This window comes from Aspergillus karnatakaensis, assembly GCF_047715665.1.
Source record: "Aspergillus karnatakaensis strain CBS 102800 unplaced genomic scaffold BJY04scaffold_75, whole genome shotgun sequence".
In the NCBI taxonomy this organism is placed as follows: domain Eukaryota; kingdom Fungi; phylum Ascomycota; class Eurotiomycetes; order Eurotiales; family Aspergillaceae; genus Aspergillus; species Aspergillus karnatakaensis.
The window spans coordinates 95,221-112,781 of record NW_027395787.1 but is presented as its reverse complement, the minus strand read 5'-3'; the positions used below and the strand labels follow the sequence as shown (position 1 = coordinate 112,781).

The 17,561-nt window shown below is 51.6% G+C and overlaps 7 protein-coding genes across 7 annotated transcripts; 3 read left to right on the top strand and 4 right to left on the bottom strand.

The window, feature by feature from the left end:
- Window positions 1-141: 141 nt before the first annotated feature.
- Window positions 142-1,581, top strand: BJY04DRAFT_223630 (TauD/TfdA dioxygenase family protein; the record flags this gene model as incomplete). The annotated part of the gene is made up of 7 exons (XM_073717750.1): window positions 142-196; window positions 246-406; window positions 453-574; window positions 638-724; window positions 784-931; window positions 999-1,248; window positions 1,322-1,581. The coding sequence occupies 7 exons, from the start codon at window positions 142-144 to the stop codon at window positions 1,579-1,581; spliced, it is 1,083 nt and encodes a 360-aa protein (XP_073565701.1).
- A 55-nt stretch (window positions 1,582-1,636) lies between these two features.
- BJY04DRAFT_223629 (fungal specific transcription factor domain-containing protein) lies at window positions 1,637-3,518 on the bottom strand (the record flags this gene model as incomplete). The annotated part of the gene is made up of 2 exons (XM_073717749.1): window positions 1,637-1,866; window positions 1,922-3,518. The coding sequence occupies 2 exons, from the start codon at window positions 3,516-3,518 to the stop codon at window positions 1,637-1,639; spliced, it is 1,827 nt and encodes a 608-aa protein (XP_073565700.1).
- Window positions 3,519-3,735: 217 nt separating this feature from the next.
- On the bottom strand, window positions 3,736-4,797 carry BJY04DRAFT_223628 (dihydrodipicolinate synthase family protein; the record flags this gene model as incomplete). Its single annotated transcript, XM_073717748.1, has 6 exons — window positions 3,736-3,885; window positions 3,936-4,046; window positions 4,094-4,277; window positions 4,325-4,429; window positions 4,473-4,732; window positions 4,777-4,797. 6 exons carry the CDS (start codon window positions 4,795-4,797, stop codon window positions 3,736-3,738), a joined length of 831 nt encoding a protein of 276 aa, XP_073565699.1.
- Window positions 4,798-8,049: 3,252 nt separating this feature from the next.
- On the top strand, window positions 8,050-11,064 carry BJY04DRAFT_210991 (uncharacterized protein; the record flags this gene model as incomplete). The annotated part of the gene is made up of 2 exons (XM_073714338.1): window positions 8,050-9,042; window positions 9,088-11,064. The coding sequence occupies 2 exons, from the start codon at window positions 8,050-8,052 to the stop codon at window positions 11,062-11,064; spliced, it is 2,970 nt and encodes a 989-aa protein (XP_073565698.1).
- A 463-nt stretch (window positions 11,065-11,527) lies between these two features.
- Window positions 11,528-13,548, bottom strand: BJY04DRAFT_210990 (fungal specific transcription factor domain-containing protein; the record flags this gene model as incomplete). Its single annotated transcript, XM_073714337.1, has 10 exons — window positions 11,528-11,602; window positions 11,662-11,893; window positions 11,958-12,338; window positions 12,393-12,442; window positions 12,472-12,565; window positions 12,632-12,762; window positions 12,827-13,030; window positions 13,082-13,190; window positions 13,221-13,354; window positions 13,456-13,548. 10 exons carry the CDS (start codon window positions 13,546-13,548, stop codon window positions 11,528-11,530), a joined length of 1,503 nt encoding a protein of 500 aa, XP_073565697.1.
- Window positions 13,549-14,150: 602 nt separating this feature from the next.
- On the top strand, window positions 14,151-16,543 carry BJY04DRAFT_232119 (uncharacterized protein). Its single transcript, XM_073719695.1, has 9 exons — window positions 14,151-14,264; window positions 14,325-14,498; window positions 14,534-14,890; window positions 14,951-14,980; window positions 15,010-15,101; window positions 15,153-15,269; window positions 15,377-15,718; window positions 15,783-15,952; window positions 16,013-16,543. Exons 1-9 carry the CDS (start codon window positions 14,175-14,177, stop codon window positions 16,375-16,377), a joined length of 1,737 nt encoding a protein of 578 aa, XP_073565696.1. The 5' UTR covers window positions 14,151-14,174; the 3' UTR covers window positions 16,378-16,543.
- A 367-nt stretch (window positions 16,544-16,910) lies between these two features.
- Window positions 16,911-17,498, bottom strand: BJY04DRAFT_223624 (uncharacterized protein; the record flags this gene model as incomplete). The annotated part of the gene is made up of 3 exons (XM_073717747.1): window positions 16,911-17,091; window positions 17,154-17,283; window positions 17,354-17,498. The coding sequence occupies 3 exons, from the start codon at window positions 17,496-17,498 to the stop codon at window positions 16,911-16,913; spliced, it is 456 nt and encodes a 151-aa protein (XP_073565695.1).
- Window positions 17,499-17,561: the final 63 nt, after the last annotated feature.

Here is a 17,561-nt window from a genome sequence, read left to right as displayed (position 1 = left end):
ACTCGCTGCCACTGGCCAACTCTATCTAATCAGACATGCAGTAAACCTGCATCGTCCGATTCATAGGTCTCTATAAAATATGTCCAGTTGCGGACATGACTTAGCTACAACAACATCACAGCATCCTCCTCATCAAACGCAATGGCAGTTGCAGCTCCCGAGGCTGTTTCCTGTCCCAAGTACCCGGAATATCTCCGTACGTATCACAGGATTGAATAATTTGCGTGAAGTACTGACAATAGCAGCACACTACGACCCCCTCGAATCAGTCGTGCCGGTTGGATCATTCGAGCACGAAGATCCAGGGCACCGCGCAGACCCTACATTCCCCAATCTCCTCAAAGATGCCACCAAGGTCTTCGAGCTCAGTCCACACTGCGGTACTGAGCTGCAGGGTGTCCAGCTTGTACGTCTCCCTGCTCTATTTTCTCTCCTTCAACTAACCAACCCAGTCCGATCTGTCTCGCGGCGGCCTCGACGAACTAGCTCTCATGGTCGCCCAGCGCGGATGCCTCGTTTTCCGTGACCAGAAGTTCACAGATATCGGGTTCGAAAGGCAGAAGGAAATCGCCTCGTCCGTCGTTCCCTGTCTATTCCTGACATCCATCTATAAACACTCTCGCTGACTCGGTGCTAGCCACTTTGGCCCTCTCCACAAGCACGGCTGGATGCCCCATCCCAAAGAAGGTCCCGAGGAGTTCGTGATCGGCTACGATTCCACAGAGTAAGTTAGCCTCTAATTCCGCATCTCACTATCGAAGTACGAAAACTGACCTCCTGCAGCGACCTCCGCATCCGCAAATCCTGGGCCCGCAAAAGCCCAATCCAGTTCCACGTCGACCAGTCCCCCGAGTCCCAGCCACCGGGCGCAACCTTCTTCTGCATGCTGGAGTCCCCGCCCGGTGCTGGCGGTGATACTATCATTTCTAGCGTGGGTCTCCCCTTCCTTTGTCATTGCGCAGTCTGCTGTTGCCTTGTTCATGCTAACCGGCGTATAGATGACCCGAGCATTCACCCGCCTGTCACCATCTTTCCGCAAGCGCCTCGAAGGACTAAAAGCCGTGCATACGACTGCGAATCCCATCGCGCGAGAGATCAGGGATAATGGGGAGAAAGCCGTTGTGCGACGACCGATTACGAGATCGGTGCATCCTGTGGTCACCGTGCACCCGGTGACGGGGGAGAAGGCGCTATTTGTGAATTCGAGCTATACGCAGAGTATTGTCGGGTGGGATGAGGAGGAGTCTGGTTAGTTTTCCCTTCTCTTTGTGCTCACTGGTTTATGGGAAGCTCGGGTCGCTAATAATGTCTGCGGGGGCAGATTACCTGCTTAAGTTTTTGTTTGATCACGTTAACCGCGGGCATGACTTTACTTGTCGTGTGCGTTATGAGCCTGGGACGGTGGTTATTTGGGACCAAAGGGTGACGCAGCATAGTCAGACCCTTGACTACGCGCCCGGCTCTAGGAGGCATGCGTTCAGGCTGACGCCGTTGGCTAATGTTCCGATTCCAAGTCTGGTGGAGGAAGATGACGGGGAGTGTGCCAAGGATGAAGGACGTATGCTACTTAATCTATGCTAGGTAGAACGATAGGATATTATATTGCAAGATGAAATATTGTTCAGCCAGTGTGATTTTACTCTGTCAGCGAGCCCAGTAAAGTCTCGACCTTGAGAACCCCCAGATTCGTCAATCCCTTCACACCAGCAGCGCCATTGGCGGAAATCCTGTTCACCCAGCGCCATCGCCGAATCCAGCCTTGCAGTTGCAAATGCTCATGCGAAAAGCTGCCGGCGCCCGGGCCGGTGACAGTGTGTAGCAGGTGGACCATAAACGCACCGGCGATCGCAAAGTTTGGGCGGCTCCCTGTTGAGACAGATTTAGTACAGACCCATGCGACCAGGGAGTAGTGATGGCTTACAAGTGTGCCAAAAAGCATTCCATTGCGCGCCAGTCAATCTCTCCACAAACTCGACGAACTCCTTTACACAGAGAAGCGCGCCTTGAATGACCGCCCTTGCACTGTCCGGGGACTCATCTATTATGCCCGGGACAGATCTGACTGGGCGTAGCAGGGCGCGGAATAGCGACATATGTGTGACAATATATGCCAGGTATAACGAGCCGGTGCCGTCGAGGTCTCTCTGTGTGGCCGTCATTATTGGCTGCAGTCGCTGTAGGCGCTCTGGCAAGCGATCGCGCCACTCTTTCAATCGCGCACGAGGTAATCTTGCTGCTTCAAGAGAATACTCCAAGTCATTAGACGTCCTGCTAACGGCTTTTACGGTGTAGTAGGTCACTTGTATGTCCGCGAGGATGGTAGTGAGAGAGGTGAAGTGCACGAGGTATGATCTCAGTTCCGGGTCAACCTCCGTCACCACCGGATCCAAGGTATCATCCAAATCCGTCTCCGATAGCGATGGGACATCGTGTTCGTCGTCACTGATGTGCGAGGGCATTCCTCTCGTGAACGCGATCCATTTTTCAGTCAGCCAAAGACCCCACCACAGCCTACACCGCAGGTGACGCTCCCAGAATGGCACCGTAGTCCAAGACGACGGATTACGGTGAAGACCGATTGTGTTTGCCACTGCAACGGCAGTTGAAATCAGAGACCAAGTAAAAGCTGTATCGGACAGATACATATTAGTCGGGAGCCGCTGCTGAAGGATCAGGCAAGCTTGAAGTGTGCTCATCGACGGAGCGTGTAGGTCCTGTGATATACCTATCCAGCAAAGTCGGTATAAATCGGTTGCGGAGGGTGGCTTGAGAAGCAAGGAATGAAGGGCTTCGTCGTGCATTATAAATGGCAGGGTGACGGCGCATATTGCGGTCAGCAAAGCGAGGGGCATGTTACTGAGAGTATCGGGCGATGATGGGATTTGATGACGGGACAGGATGGGATAGTATGGATCGATGTACCGAGAGTAGAGTCTGACAAGGTGCCATGCAGCTATCGGGCTGAGCATGCTCCAAAGCTCCGTCCACGCCGCTGATGCGACGCGCTCATCGACCTTGGGCTCGGCTTTGTTTAAGAGGGCGTGGTCGGTGATACCAAAGATGGTGCTTTCAGTGCCGGAATGTGCGGACCCAGCGTGCACACATCGATATCGAAGTCCGCTGACCCGGGGTTCTGATAGATGGTGTTCGTCATATTTCTCTTGGCTGAGGAGGTGGACGTCTGAGACTCCCGTTGGCCCTACGTAGAAGGTGAAGGCACCCGGAACAAACTCCAAAGAGTCAGCTATCTGGGGCTCCTCTCCCGGCATAAAAGTCTCCAGTGCCACCGGCATGGGCGTTGCAGAAGAGACAGGACTCTCGCTGGACCCTCCCAGCGCAGGCACATGGTCGAATGTCTCCAGAGCAATTATCTCAGTACGTGCAGGCGATTTGACATTCCTTGCGTGAGCATCCTTCGCGAGCGGCACAGGAGGCCGTTTTCGAGGCCCGGGACCTTGTTCAAACGTACAAGCATGGTCGATGCGGATACATCGACGACATGGCGGACCAGTGGGCATGTCGCAAGTCACCTTGCGGCGACGGCAAGCATCGCATGGTCGCGACTTCCTCGACTTGTAAGGAAGGCCTTCTCGCCCAGGATCCATGTGTCATTGTAGTGGTTGATGTTGAGGTTCGGGGGGAAAAGCGCGGGGGTGCAGGTGCTACTCCAACATCTGTTATCTCTGACTAAATCGAGCTGATATCTAGCTTGACAATGATTTGATTGTGATTGGTCTATAGTCGCTGTTCCATCTCCAACAAATCCTTCCAGTAGGGATTCTCCAACACCTTGTCCACCGCCACATCGGACATCGGCAACAGGGGGAGTCGCGGGCGTTCTCCATACCCAAACTTTCTGCTAAGGAGTTTCTTCATTCCAGCGATCTGCAGTCTGTCAGATAGCTGGACTCGACTTACAGTATCGAGCGACTCACCCCAATCTTTAACGCAATTCCATCGGCCTGAGAGATCATGTTTTGCAGGTGTTGTGCCTCTGTCGCTTGCTCCTTGTCCTGACACAATTCCCACAGCTTCACACAGCTTTTCTGCTTGCCATCAGTATGCTAATTACTGCTCGGAGATGAATACGTACTGGAACGATATTCGGCAATCCACTAATCGCCCCTGCTGCGCCTACTGATACCGACGGTAACAGAAAATCAATAAAGCCGTCAATAGCCCTGAACGGAAGCTCGAAGCGGCGAGGATATTGCTTCTCAAACCCAGGTGCGGTGACAGCGGCCATAATGCGTGTGAGTTTCCCGACATTGGCGCATCTACCTCTGTCAGCGAAATCAACCAGCTTCGTCTTCAAGCGACCAACGTCAATTCGACCCCGCAAATATTGCTCGAACCCTTGACGATCTCGAGTATCTGATCGCTGTCCATGTCGAGTCCTCCTGCGACTGCAGGGAAGTTGTAGACAATGCTATGTCAGTCAGTAATTGCCATTGATCATTGTGAATACGCACACAGGCACCGGAGAGGCTTTCGCGATGTCCACAAAGAAATTCCGTATTGCCGTCGAATCAGACTGTAGAGCGCCGGCATAGTATCCCGGCGGAATTACCATCACGTAGTCGGCTCCAGCAGCAGCCGCCTCTCTACACAGGTCGATAGACTCTCGCGTGCTTGGTGCTCCTGCTCCGGCGACAACGGGGACCTCGTCCAGATGAATCTCGTTCAGCGCTGAACGAGCCGCTTCGATCAGCCCCACCCTTTCTGTGCGCGACTGCAACTGTTAGTTGTGACGTCTTTTAGAAGGTATATACTTACTAGATGGACCGCCTCTCCCATAGTTCCCGACACCACCGGTATAGTGCCCGCTCCGGCAACGACTATTTTCGTTAGACCGTGAGTTGGTAGAGCATCGGTTGATCCAACATTTTACATGTTTCTTGAACGAGACCAAATCTGAATAACATCAGCCGCTCTGGACGGAGAAGACAATCTGACAGTGCCCTACCGAGATCTTCATTCTCCTTGAAGAAGCATGGAAGCGGTGTATAAATCCCAGTTGGAAGGGGTCTCATGTTGCCATCAATGGTTAGGAACTGTGTAACTTGTCCTAAGATTCCTGATTCTAATAGAGGATCGCGGTATTACATGTCTGGTTCACCGCGGCCAACTCTCGAGGTCACGATAAGACAGCCCCACTCCAACCTTTCGTATACTGGTCGCAAAGCTGGCCGCACTTGTTCTCTTGTCGTTCCTGATAACATCTGCTCTCAGCTAATCTTGGGCAGGTTGATACCACATTGTAGATCGCGATCAAATGATTATATACTTGCCTCCGGTGACGGAATATAATGATTACCATGCATTTTATTTATTTCTAACTTATATCATGCTATCAAATCGAATGAGGATTATGGCACAGTTCCGTAACCTGGATATTCATAGAGCATCATGCATAAAAAATCAAGCTGCTATCTTTTATAAAGCCATGAAGAGTCGTCAAATCTCGAAAAACAGTGCATGAAAAAGGACACCAGGCGACCAGAGTATGTTTGCGATCCGGACCAATAGTATTAAACTAGACATCAAGGTTTCTTGACCTAATCTTAAGGCTCTACGAGGGTTGACCACCATATGCAAGAGCGATATTCGTAGATTTCACTTTCATTGGCGGAACTATAAGCCGGCAGCTAACTCAAATGTCCATGACCCAGGACAGGAGGACTCGGGAAGCCTTGCAGGGTGTGGCTCACAATCAGAAGACACCAACCAGGACATATGCAGTATTATCATCAGTCTGATTGGTTGGTTGTTTTTGCCCCTCGCTGCTCACAAAACGACTGAATTCTTGATGGATACGTTGCACAAAGTCGCGAGTGACACGATCACGGGCAGTCTTCTTCTCCAGTGTGGCTGGTTTGTGGTAGTGTCGAACAAAATGGCAAATCTTCCGACCCCAGAAGAAACAAACAAGACCAGCTATTGCAGGCGCCTCATAGCTCGTTCAAGTCCACCAATTTCAAGCTTGTCACCCCGAACAGGGGGGCCACAGGTCACTGCCAAGTTGCCTCGTATAGATATGATTCATCACAAACGCCACACATGCCTCAAAAGTTCGGCTGTCCCTACTTCCACTTTGCCCTCTCGACAGAGGAGCAAGTAATCGCTTGTCGCATTGATTTTGAATGAAATGGATCGGGATGAGAACGCGCCTGTGTCTGACGTCTGTCCGGGACGAACTTTACCTGTTTACACACGGAACCGCCGAGCATCTGATCAAGGTAGCTATCGAATAGCAGCTTCCGTTACCCCAGGCCACGCCGCAGGAGACATATCTCCGCCGCTTATGACTGGTCGGTGCGTTTCTGTGCGCATGCCGGGAGCAAGTAGGTCGCTGGCACATTTTTAAGAATACTCTATCTGTGTTTTAGATCTTCCTCGCCCAGCTTAAGAAGGGTTGTGGCCGTGAGGTAAGGCTCATTGAAGCACTTGGGCCATGAGGCGTAGCAGCAGCACACTTTACCCCTTTCAAAAGAATCAATTGGATGCTTATTACTCCCCGGAGTCTATCGCGAGATTGTACATAGAGACCTTCCCTCCACGGAGAAAGTCATGGACAGTGGTCACCAGCCCCGCGTAAGCAGCCACACTGTGAGACCCTACCTGCCGCTTCACGACACATATCAGATAGTCATACACTCTATTTAATATACCTGTTGCGATCGACGCGTTCTGTCATCCACTGCCCACAAGATCCTCGCGAAGATCCGGCCCTTCGGCAGACGTAAAAAGAACAGGATTGGACGCAAGGAAAGGGGGAAGACCTGCTGATCATTGCAATTCCTGATTAAACTTCCCTTTAGACCGCTGTTCATGCATTACCCTTGCTTGGTACAAGTCCCAGCACCATCGGCCCTTCTAGACCACCTGCATACTTTCCAAGGTTCTGTGATCTCTCTTGGTTTCAGTAACACCGCAGTAATGGAGGCTTAGAGATGGCCCCCAGGGTGATTACTACGGCAGCGATAGGATACCCGGGGACTCAATCCACCTCCTGGTATTAGTCTGGTATGAGCGTCGAAGTCGGTGGCTTGGTGGCCACGGTCTAGATGCAACCGCATTATTTGTCGCATGAGCATGGCCTTGTTCCACCATACCGCCCTGGCACTCGAGGTCATCCGCAGTTCATAATGTCTTTCTGGCCCAAGGAGACACCTGCCACTGGCGCTAAAGGAACATGCTTTTTAGCTCTTAGTCCTATTGTCGATCCTCTCCTCACAAATCTGCTACACACGGAACCACAGAGGCAACCCGCAAAACTGAAAACGCCGACTAGCCATGGCGACCGTCGGCGAAACATTCTTGGCTGCGGCCGATGTTCTCCACGTCGTCACTAGGAATATATCCTTCAATGTAGGGCATCTTAGCGACTCACAGCTGCTGGCCATTCTGACTTGCTTCAGATCCTAGTAGATTCCTACGCTGTCCATCTCCCCGGCCCACCAAGCAAAGAAAAGGACATTTTCGAGCACCAGCTTCTGGCTCTTGTGCAGAAGGTTCAGCATATTGGGCTAACGAGCACTGTCTCTGACCCGGCCCTCATCACACCTGAGGATGAGATTCCGCACCTGAATATACACCCTATTGCAGATGTTTCTGATGTCGACCATGCTGACCAGTAAGCACCATTCTTCATCCTGTTTAATGATCCAGTTCCGTTGCTGATACACCAGCAGGTATCACACAGAGACATCATGTTCCATGCCAACCCCACAGCAAAGATCCGCCTCCGCCAGCGACATCAAGACCGTCACACGCGCCCTGGAGCAAAAACCCACCGTACAAGCCGTACCCTGGGACGAAATTAGCCGGGTGCTATCAGACTGCATCCACAACCCCCAGGCGCACACAAACCCCCTCGAAGAAGAACTGCAGAAGCGCCAGCGCATGAACGAGGCATTCCAGCAAGCGCTGCAAGAGATCGGCAAGATCATCACGCAGGTAGCGAACGGCGATCTCTCGATGAAAGTGCACATCCGCTCCGCGGAGATGGACCCCGATATCAAGACGTTCAAGGTCACGATTAACAATATGATCAATCAGTTGCGGGTGTTTGCGAGTGAGGTTTCGCGTGTTGCGCGCGAGGTCGGCACGGAGGGGATCTTGGGCGGCCAGGCGCAGATTGCGGGCGTGCATGGCGTTTGGGAGGAGCTGACGAATAATGTTAATGTCATGGCGTTGAATATCACCGACCAGGTGAGGGAGATTGCGGCGGTCATGACCTCTGTTGCGCATGGGGAGCTGAGTCAGAAGATTGAGAGGCCTGCGAAGGGGGAGGTATTTCAGTTGCAGCAGACTATTAATACGATGGTTGATCAGCTGCGGACGTTTGCGACGGAGGTGATTCGCGTTGCGAGGGATGTAGGGATTGAGGGGGTGCTGGGGGGCCAGGCGAAAATCTATGGCATCCAGGGCATGTGGAGTGAGCTGACGGTCAACGTTAATGCGATGGCAAATAACTTGACTACTCAGGTACGTGACATTGCGACAGTCACGCGGGCTGTGGCAAATGGGGACCTTACGCAGAAGGTTCAAGCAGACTGTCGGGGTGAGCTGCTTGCTTTAAAGCAGACTATCAACTCCATGGTTGATCAGCTCCGGCAGTTCGCGCAAGAGGTCACCAAAATAGCAAGAGAAGTCGGAACAGACGGCGTTCTGGGAGGGCAAGCAACAGTCCACGACGTCCAGGGGGTTTGGAAAGAGCTCACAGAGAACGTGAACCGGATGGCTATGAACCTTACTACTCAGGTCCGTGAAATAGCCGAGGTAACGACCGCTGTTGCTGTTGGGGATTTGACAAAAAAGGTGACAGCCGATGTCAAAGGAGAAATTGCAGACCTGAAAGACACGATTAACAAGATGGTCGACCGTTTGAACCAGTTCGCGTTTGAGGTCAGCAAAGTAGCGCAGGAGGTGGGAGTGGACGGCACATTGGGTGGGCAAGCTATGGTGGTCAACATCGAGGGTAAATGGAAAGATCTGACGAACAACGTCAATACTATGGCACACAATCTCACTCTGCAGGTGCGCTCTATCTCTGCTTTGGCCATTGACTTGCTGACTCTCCAGGTCCGCTCTATATCGGATGTGACTCAGGCAATTGCTAGCGGCGATCTGAGCAAGAAAATCGAGGTGCACGCACAGGGAGAGATCCTCACCCTGAAAGAGACGATCAACAACATGGTCCAACAACTTGATCGCTTCGCTCAGGAACTTAAAAGGGTTGCTCGTGACGTCGGGGTTGAGGGTAAGATGGGAGGGCAAGCAAATGCTGTTGGAATGTGCGGCCAGTGGAAGGAAATAACTGAGGACGTCAATATCATGGCAGATAATCTGACTTCTCAAGTACGGGCATTTGGAGAAATCACCAATGCAGCCAGTGACGGTGACTTCAGCAAGTTGATTACTGTCAGCGCCTCGGGCGAGATGGACGAGCTCAAGCAAAAGATCAACAAAATGGTCTCTAGCTTGCGTGACAGCATACAACGGAATACCGCAGCAAAAGAGGCTGCTGAGCTGGCAAACAAGAGCAAATCTGAATTTTTGGCCAACATGAGCCATGAGATCCGGACCCCGATGAATGGTATTATTGGCATGACCCAGTTGGCGCTCGACACGGAGGATCTCAGCTCCTACACAAGGGAAATGTTGAATGTCGTCCATAACCTTGGTAACAGTTTGCTGACGATCATCGACGATATTCTGGACATCTCCAAAATCGAGGCTAATCACTTGGTCATTGAGAATATCCCCTTCAGCCTGGGCATTACCATCTTCAACGCTCTCAAAACATTGACCGTGGAAGCCAACGAAAAAGCTCTCCAACTCACCTACTGTGTGGATAACTGCGTACCAGACTACGTCGTCGGTGACTCCTTTCGCCTCCACCAAATCATCCTGAACCTTGTGGGAAACGCCATCAAATTCACCGAGCAAGGTGAGATTGAACTCAGAGTCAAAAGAGCCGATTCTGTCAACAATGTAGAGTACGGCCTTGAATTCCTGGTCTCAGACACTGGAATCGGAATCGACAATGACAAGCTGAATCTGATATTCGACAAGTTCCAGCAAGCAGACGGCTCCATGACCAGGAGATTCGGCGGAACGGGGCTTGGATTATCGATTTCGAAGAAGCTCGCCAATCTGATGGGCGGCGACATCTGGGTCTCCTCGAGCGTGGGCATTGGTAGTACATTTCACTTTGTCTTCAAAGGAACCCCTGCCGATACAAGTCCTGAGGCTATTTTCAAACGTCTTCAACCGTATCGGAACCACCAAACCCTTCTTATCACCGCGGGTGGGGAGGAATACTCGGCCTCCATCAGCCAAATGCTGCAAGCTCTGGGCCTCGAGCCTATCGTGGTCCATTCCTCGGATGAGGCGCGACAATACTGGAAGGCCCATCAGCCTTTCAACCCGACGCCGCCGTATGATGTTCTTCTTGTCCATACCATGGAGACTGCTTTGAGCCTTAGGGCTCTGGACGTCTTTCGATTTGCCCCAGTCGTGCTTCTCGGTCCGAGTATATCAGTGAACATGAAAGCAGCAATGGACCTGGGTGTTACTTCGTATGTTACCACTCCGTGCTGCCTAGTCGACCTTGGAAACGGGATCCTGCCCGCTTTCGAGGGGCGGTTCACGCGTGTTCGCTCGGGGCAATCAAGCCCTCTTGCGATCTTGCTCGCCGAGGATAACGAGGTCAATCAAAAAGTCGCGGTCAAGTTTCTTGAGAAGTACGAGCACAACATTACTGTTGTGGACAACGGGTTGGAGGCGCTGGAAAAGACACGCAGGACCAAGTATGATATTATCCTGATGGATATCCAGATGCCTGTGATGGGTGGTTTCGAGTCAACGATGCAGATTCGCAAATACGAGCAGGAGTCTGGCGTTCCGCGCACGCCGATTATTGCCCTCACTGCTCATGCAATGTTTGGGGACCGCGATAAGTGCATGGTTGCCGGGATGGATGATTATCTCTCGAAACCCCTGAATCAGAGTCAGTTAATCCAGATGATTGCGAAGTGGGCGACGGCAATCCGCTGAACAGAGTAGAGCCAGTTTCTGTTCGATCTATAACGATATCAATGATACATTGTCCATTCTCCTTACATGTTGACCCTAAACCTACTGGTAATACATTTAAAATCCGGACCCTTCCGACCCGCTGCGGTTGTATGGCTTGTTCTTTATTCCCGCGTGCCGCCATTGGTACAATCAGGACCCTGCTGGCAGCTGACAATCTCTCATCGACAGCCTGCTGCGCGTTCTTGACCGATCGGTAGGAAAAGATCGGTCAGGAAAACCAGTCGGGGCGTTGCTCTCAACACCCCGTGCGCCCGCTGCCGACACTGTTTACAATAGTTATTAAACTGAGCAGAAAACTGGACCGCACAGCTCCGCTAGGTTGAATAAATACTTGGGCTTCTTATGATATCATTTTTGCTTCGCCTGGGTATATAATACAGACTTGGAGTAGCGTCTGGATGACCTTTGCATGGCCGCTGCTCTATACAGGAAGATCGATCCGTAGCTGTCTAGCTTGCTCGACGATGCGCTGTCTTACATCCCTTGCGATTGGCGACTGGGATGACAACATGATGAGGGTAGAGAACGTGTTCACAAAAGCCCTTTACTTATCACCGAGTCGAGATGGGAAAGTAGTGCGGAGAGTGCGACATGCGCATAGCAGATAAACGTAAAAGGCATGTACATTGCGGACCAGTGTGAGACAAATAAATCCAGAAGGGAGCAAATCGTCTGAGCAGAAGACAGGCGAATGCGCTGAGCGTCATTCCTGGCCGCGATGGAGGCAGATTGGCCACCATCCTGGACGTCCTTGTAGATATCTAGGATCGCACAGTGGTACCTCAGGCTGTTCAGGCGATGTCGTCAGTAAATCATAGAAACAGGCCACTTAGGAACTCACTCCCACCTACTGTAAATCGGCTATTGCTGGGGTTGGTGGGCTCTTCATCAAGACCACAGAGCTTAAACATTCGGGAAGCCCTGAAGCCCACTGCCTCAATTTGGATAGAGAGGCATCAGCCATTTCCTTCCTGGTGGTGTATAGTTGCTCCATGCTACTATCTGGGAATGAGGTTTTGGAGATCTTCCACATGATCAGTTGCAACTTGGACAGTTGATTGAAAACACAGTTTGTATGTGCCGATACCGGTTCGAGTGGTAGCATGATCTGGCCCTCGGCCGAGTATGGGCGCCATAAATCTTCCGGGTGATGGTCATGAGCATTCGATCGTGGCGAGTAGTCGGGGGGCTCGGAGATGATGGATGGCCGGTAAGAGCCCGGGATTGCGACGCTAGGTTCATCCTCTCAGATTATCTTAGCTCGATAGCCTTTCAGTCTTACTTACGAGAACACGCTGAAGGAGCCAACTACCGTATCTTCGAGAGAGCGGATGAACTCATGATTTCCGGTTTGCCCCTCGCGACGACGGCGTTGCGTTGTGTCAGGAGCCTCCGAACACAGTCGGTGATATCAACCAAATATTGCCACGCGAGAATATGCGTGCCCCGGGCCCATGTACTGATGATAGGTTAGCGGTTCAGAGTAACTTTGAGAGAAAGGAGTCTATGTAAGCACCTGGATTACAGTGCGCAGCGACCCTGGAAACTTGTCAGCGATAGTCTGCCTTTCTCCTGGTCGAATAATCTTTTTGCTTCAGTGTGGAATTCGAGACTCCCTGGCAGGGCGACAGCAGTCTCAGGGTTCCTCGACGGCGACTGGAGGTAGTGCTAGGATATCAAGGTCAACCACATTGTTCTCAGTGAAAATGCTGTAGCTTACACAGGCAACAGCCAGGAGGGCGTTGACCAGGAAGGGAGAACAAAACTTGGAGTTCAGATCCCCTTTCTGCATGTCCCTGATGAAGAGATCCCGGTCAATCCACTGTTGCACCGGGTGGACCCAGGTGAAATAGAGGGAGATCAGGCGAGACACATAGTTGCTGTTGTTGGTGACTGTTGTCCATGGCGATGATTGCAGGTGGTACTGGCGACAGTTGAGCAGGTGCAGAATTATATATATCTTGCCCTCACTCACCTGCAGGTGGTCCCGGGACTGCGATTCGGAGGACAGGAACTGGCGCATCTCATCGACCGACGGACAACTGCGAATTCCATTCAGGAGGCTTTCAGTTTCACTCTGGCTGCTGTCGCGAATATTATCTACTTAACTCAACAGTAAACTGCGATCTCGCTCCAATGCTTCAATCCTGCCCTGAACAGCCTCCGTCCGCCGGCGGTCGCTTCCCCTGTCAAGGATACACGGTATATGTTTCTGGCGACAACGCTGACATGGCGTGCCTCCGCTGCACTAAGGAGGGTTAAGAATAGCACCAATGGACAGATGGGAGAAGCGATAGTTAACTATACCTTGGCCTTGTACTTTCGGCACTCGTTACAGGCGGTGGATACCTTCTGGACGCGTGGCGGAATAGGGCTGCGAGTTGAGGTTGGAAGAACAGAAGGCCGAGGCAGGAGCGGCCTCTGACTATCACGAGATGTCATGATACCATGAGTGTTGACTTGGATGGATGAAAGCCGAGTGGGAGTCAGCTCCTCACGAACCACTGAGCACTCCGTCCTTGTCTGATTTGATTTTCCTTCCAGAATCCTGTTTACAGCTGAGGTGGGGAAGAAGGGGTGCACCAATCATAGCATCAGTCTGGTAGCATCTCACTAGCATCGCTTCGCTAGAGAAAGCCAGCCAGTAGTATTCCAGCCTATGCTCGAAAGAATCCTGCTTGCATCCCGGTAAAGTGGGCCCTAGACCAATCACTATCTGCATGGTATTACTGTGAAAACCTTCGAACCTATGGCATCTTGCGCAATCGCGTTTCCGCATCCCCGATTCTCCAGACTCACAAACCGGTCTTGTGAAGATCTAGATCGAGAATGTGTGAAGTGTGAACAGAGGATTAGTACTCGTCAATCTCGTAGACTAAGGTAGTACCGCCCCGTCGCCAACTACTACGTACTGTATACAGCTCGCCAATGACACCTCCAAAGTTCATGCAGGTAAATCGTAAAATGGGTCAGTCACCTGATTACCTGGCAGGCTATTAGAAGCAAAATGCCCATGAATCCCAGTCGGCCTTCTTGCTACACTGAAAAAAGCAGACCGGACCGTCCAGATGGACCCCTCAGCCCTCGCCTCGCGACCTATACCTAAGAAACGGAAGGCAACATATGCTTGCCAGACCTGCAGGACTCTAAAAGTCAAAGTGGGAGATATTCCTACCCCCCGCTACTGGCAAAATCCACTGACAAAACCCCTTTCACAGTGCACTGGACAGCAGCCCTGCACAAGATGCGTAGAGAATAAGACTGAATGTGTGCTGGACCCGGAGACTGATAAGCGCCACAAGCGTCTAGTCAATCGCAGGATTGATAGTCTGGAAGAAGACCAGAAGCTGTTCATCCGACTCCTTCGCACTCTGCGCCACAAAAACCACCATGTCAACGGACTTCTCGAGTATATCCGCACCAAAAGCCGTCGTTGGAAGAGATCAAACTTTACATGGACAATGAAATGCCACGCGAAGAACTAGAGAAAACCCCTGAGCTGTCGCAGATTCACCAGGGACTGGCAACAAAGCCAGCTGATCGCGCGCTCAATATTGCTCGCCTGTGTGATATACCCCCTTTCTCGGGGCCTGCGAAACCATGGACTACTATCACTGACGACGACCAATTCGTCTCGCACCTTATCTCGCTCTACTTTACCTGGAGTTGTCTTGCTTTCAGCTTCATCGATCGCGATTTCTTCCTCCGGGATTTCGATTCTGGCGACGCGAATACTCTGTACTGTTCGCCATTCCTTGTCAACGCAATGCTTGCGGATGCTTGTGTAAGTCCCCCCAGGTTGTATTTACCGTGGAGAAGAAAAATAACAGTGCATCTTCGTTAGTACTACTCGGACTATCCAGAATCCTGTGCCGTCCTGGTGATACTGCCACCAACGGTGAGCATTTCTGGAGAGAAGCAAAGCGGCTTCTGGATATCGAGGGCGACAAACTCACCTTGACCACCGTTCAGGGCCTCGCGGTGATGTACTCCTGGTGAGACAGCCCTCCCCCCCTTCTAGAACCTCATATTAAACACGACTACAGCTCGTCGGTCATGGGCAAAGATCGGTTAGGAATGACATACTTTGTGCGCGCATCAGAAGCAATTCTTCTCCTTCGCTCATCCTACGAGAACTCTGCAGATGACTCCCCCGTTAAAATGTGCCTTCGCAGGTTTTGGATCACCTGGAGATCGGTTCGTTCGGCGTCGGCTCGTATGTTCTCTTTCTTCCCACTCAGTGTGAGTTGATTGAATGACATTTGAGCAGTCTCTCCTACCTAACCCTGCAGAAACCAGCAGCAATGGACTGTCCGACATGCGATGATTTACCGATCCATCAAAGCAATAAGGAACAGTGGTTTCCATACCCGCTCTTGGTCGAACCTTCTCCGGCGGCGCATACGAACTGCGTCCTGAACCAGAAGGCAAAGCTGGGTCGCATCGCCTGGGATCTTAGCAATGCTTTGTTTGGCGATAATTCCAGATTGCCCCGAGCCGATATCGAGAGCGCAGTCAATAGGACATATGCGCGTCTGTTGCAGTGGGATATGGACTTGCCCGAGTGTCTTCCTTACAACCTTCAATCTATCCCTGAGGTGTTGAGTCTCCAGTTAGTTGGCAATCCATCACCCCGTTCCACCACACTCCCTAGATATCTGACCCAACTACCACAGCATGTACTACCATGTGATCATCATGACGGGCTTCGTTTTCCTGAAAACTCCAATCCCACACGCCGACCCCGCGACCCTCCAGTCCATCGCCTCGGCGAGACAAAAATGCATCTCCTCCGCGCAGGCCGTCAGTACTCTGTCATCTATCGCAACAACCCTATGGGGAGCCAGTCGCCAGTCCATCGTGGATCTCTAATTCATCTGCGTGGCGCTTTACGTTCTGATGGAAGATTCAGGCGACGCTGCAAATTCCGATGCCTTCCTAAACCTTGCCGAAGCAGCTGTCTCGGTCGCAAGGCTGGGTCTACTGCCCAAGGGCATGTTCCGGCTCGTCCAGGTCGTCACGCTGCAACTGAATGATCCCGATACTCTTTCGCCTGCGATCTCGAAGCTCTTCAAGCGCTTTGAGAGGCGGCTGTGGCGCCGTGAGGATCATCAGCGGTTTAGCAGCGCGTATCCAAACTCCGCAGCGGCGCTGCGGCAGCAGGATGGCGTTGTTGCGGAGGATTTGGAGTTGGATGACTTCTTGGAGATTTGGAATGACTTTTCGATTGCGGGGCAGACGGATTCGTCGGCTAGTGAGAAGGAGAGATAGTGATATATCTCTTCATACCGCTGTGGGGAAGTATTACGTACCTGTTCTAGCTAGAGTTCATAGGTGACAATTGACAATACCCCATTTTGGAGACTCCTGATCTCACCCGTAAGCTTATTCCTTTGGAATTGTGATCGAAAGTATCATAGCCCGAGCCAATCAGGAGTTACAACAGCTAAGGAAAACAGAGCGCTCGGAAGAAAGTTCCATCCATTCAGACCTGTCTTTTATTTACGAGCCACCAATCAAGAACTAGCAGTCCAATGGAGTAGGTTGGGGTGAGTTGGCCCCCAGCAAGCCGCAGGATCAGCGGGCCACTCATGAGGCAGGTAACCATCTTCCCCAGCCACTTAGGTATCCTTTGTACGAGTGTGCATCGATAATGCGCAGGGCAAATTATCATTCCCTGTCACTACTAACATATTTATGACAGCCTAGACAAACCAATAAGCAAAGCAAGCTATTTTACACTGTAGCTGGAAAACAGCTATAACACATGGTCACCATCCAGTTCTATAAGTATAAACCAGATGTCAGGACTGTCCCCATATAACACCGTAGTCGTTATTCCTGGTAATCAGTTTGCCTTCCTCGTCAAACCAGGTCAGACTGACACCGCGCATTTCCATCTCCGTCGGCTTGGCTTCCTCTTGGCTTCGATCATCTCCAGCGGTATCTTCGCTCGCCGGGGCCTTACTTCGCATCTTCAAGATCCTGGACCAGCACGTATACATCAGTACAAGCATTAGTACATATGCGTGGGGAGTGTATATCACCATTCAGCAGCAGTAAAGTGTTTCGTTCCGGTAATGCTGACCGGGGACAGGGTGATACTATCGGCTTCGGAGAACATCTTCTCAATGTAGGACCGGGTCTCGGTGTAGTTCATATCCAATGCTGCGATTGCTGGGCGAAGATTAGGTTACTGTACGGACAGTTGGGACTCGGCGGTTGCCAGTAAGGAAGAGGACTATACCATAGTCACTATAGAAAGCATCCGGGCTGAACAGCGACATCAGCCTGTCAACGTCGGCACCATTGAAGGCTGCTAGGAAGTCTTCGTGGCGGCTGGTGATGGATGATTGTTCGTCGGTGTCCTTTTGCGAAGGGGTGATTGTCATGCTACCGACTGGAGACTGATGGGGTGGATGCATTCGCTGGGAGAGTACAGAGGGCGCAAATAG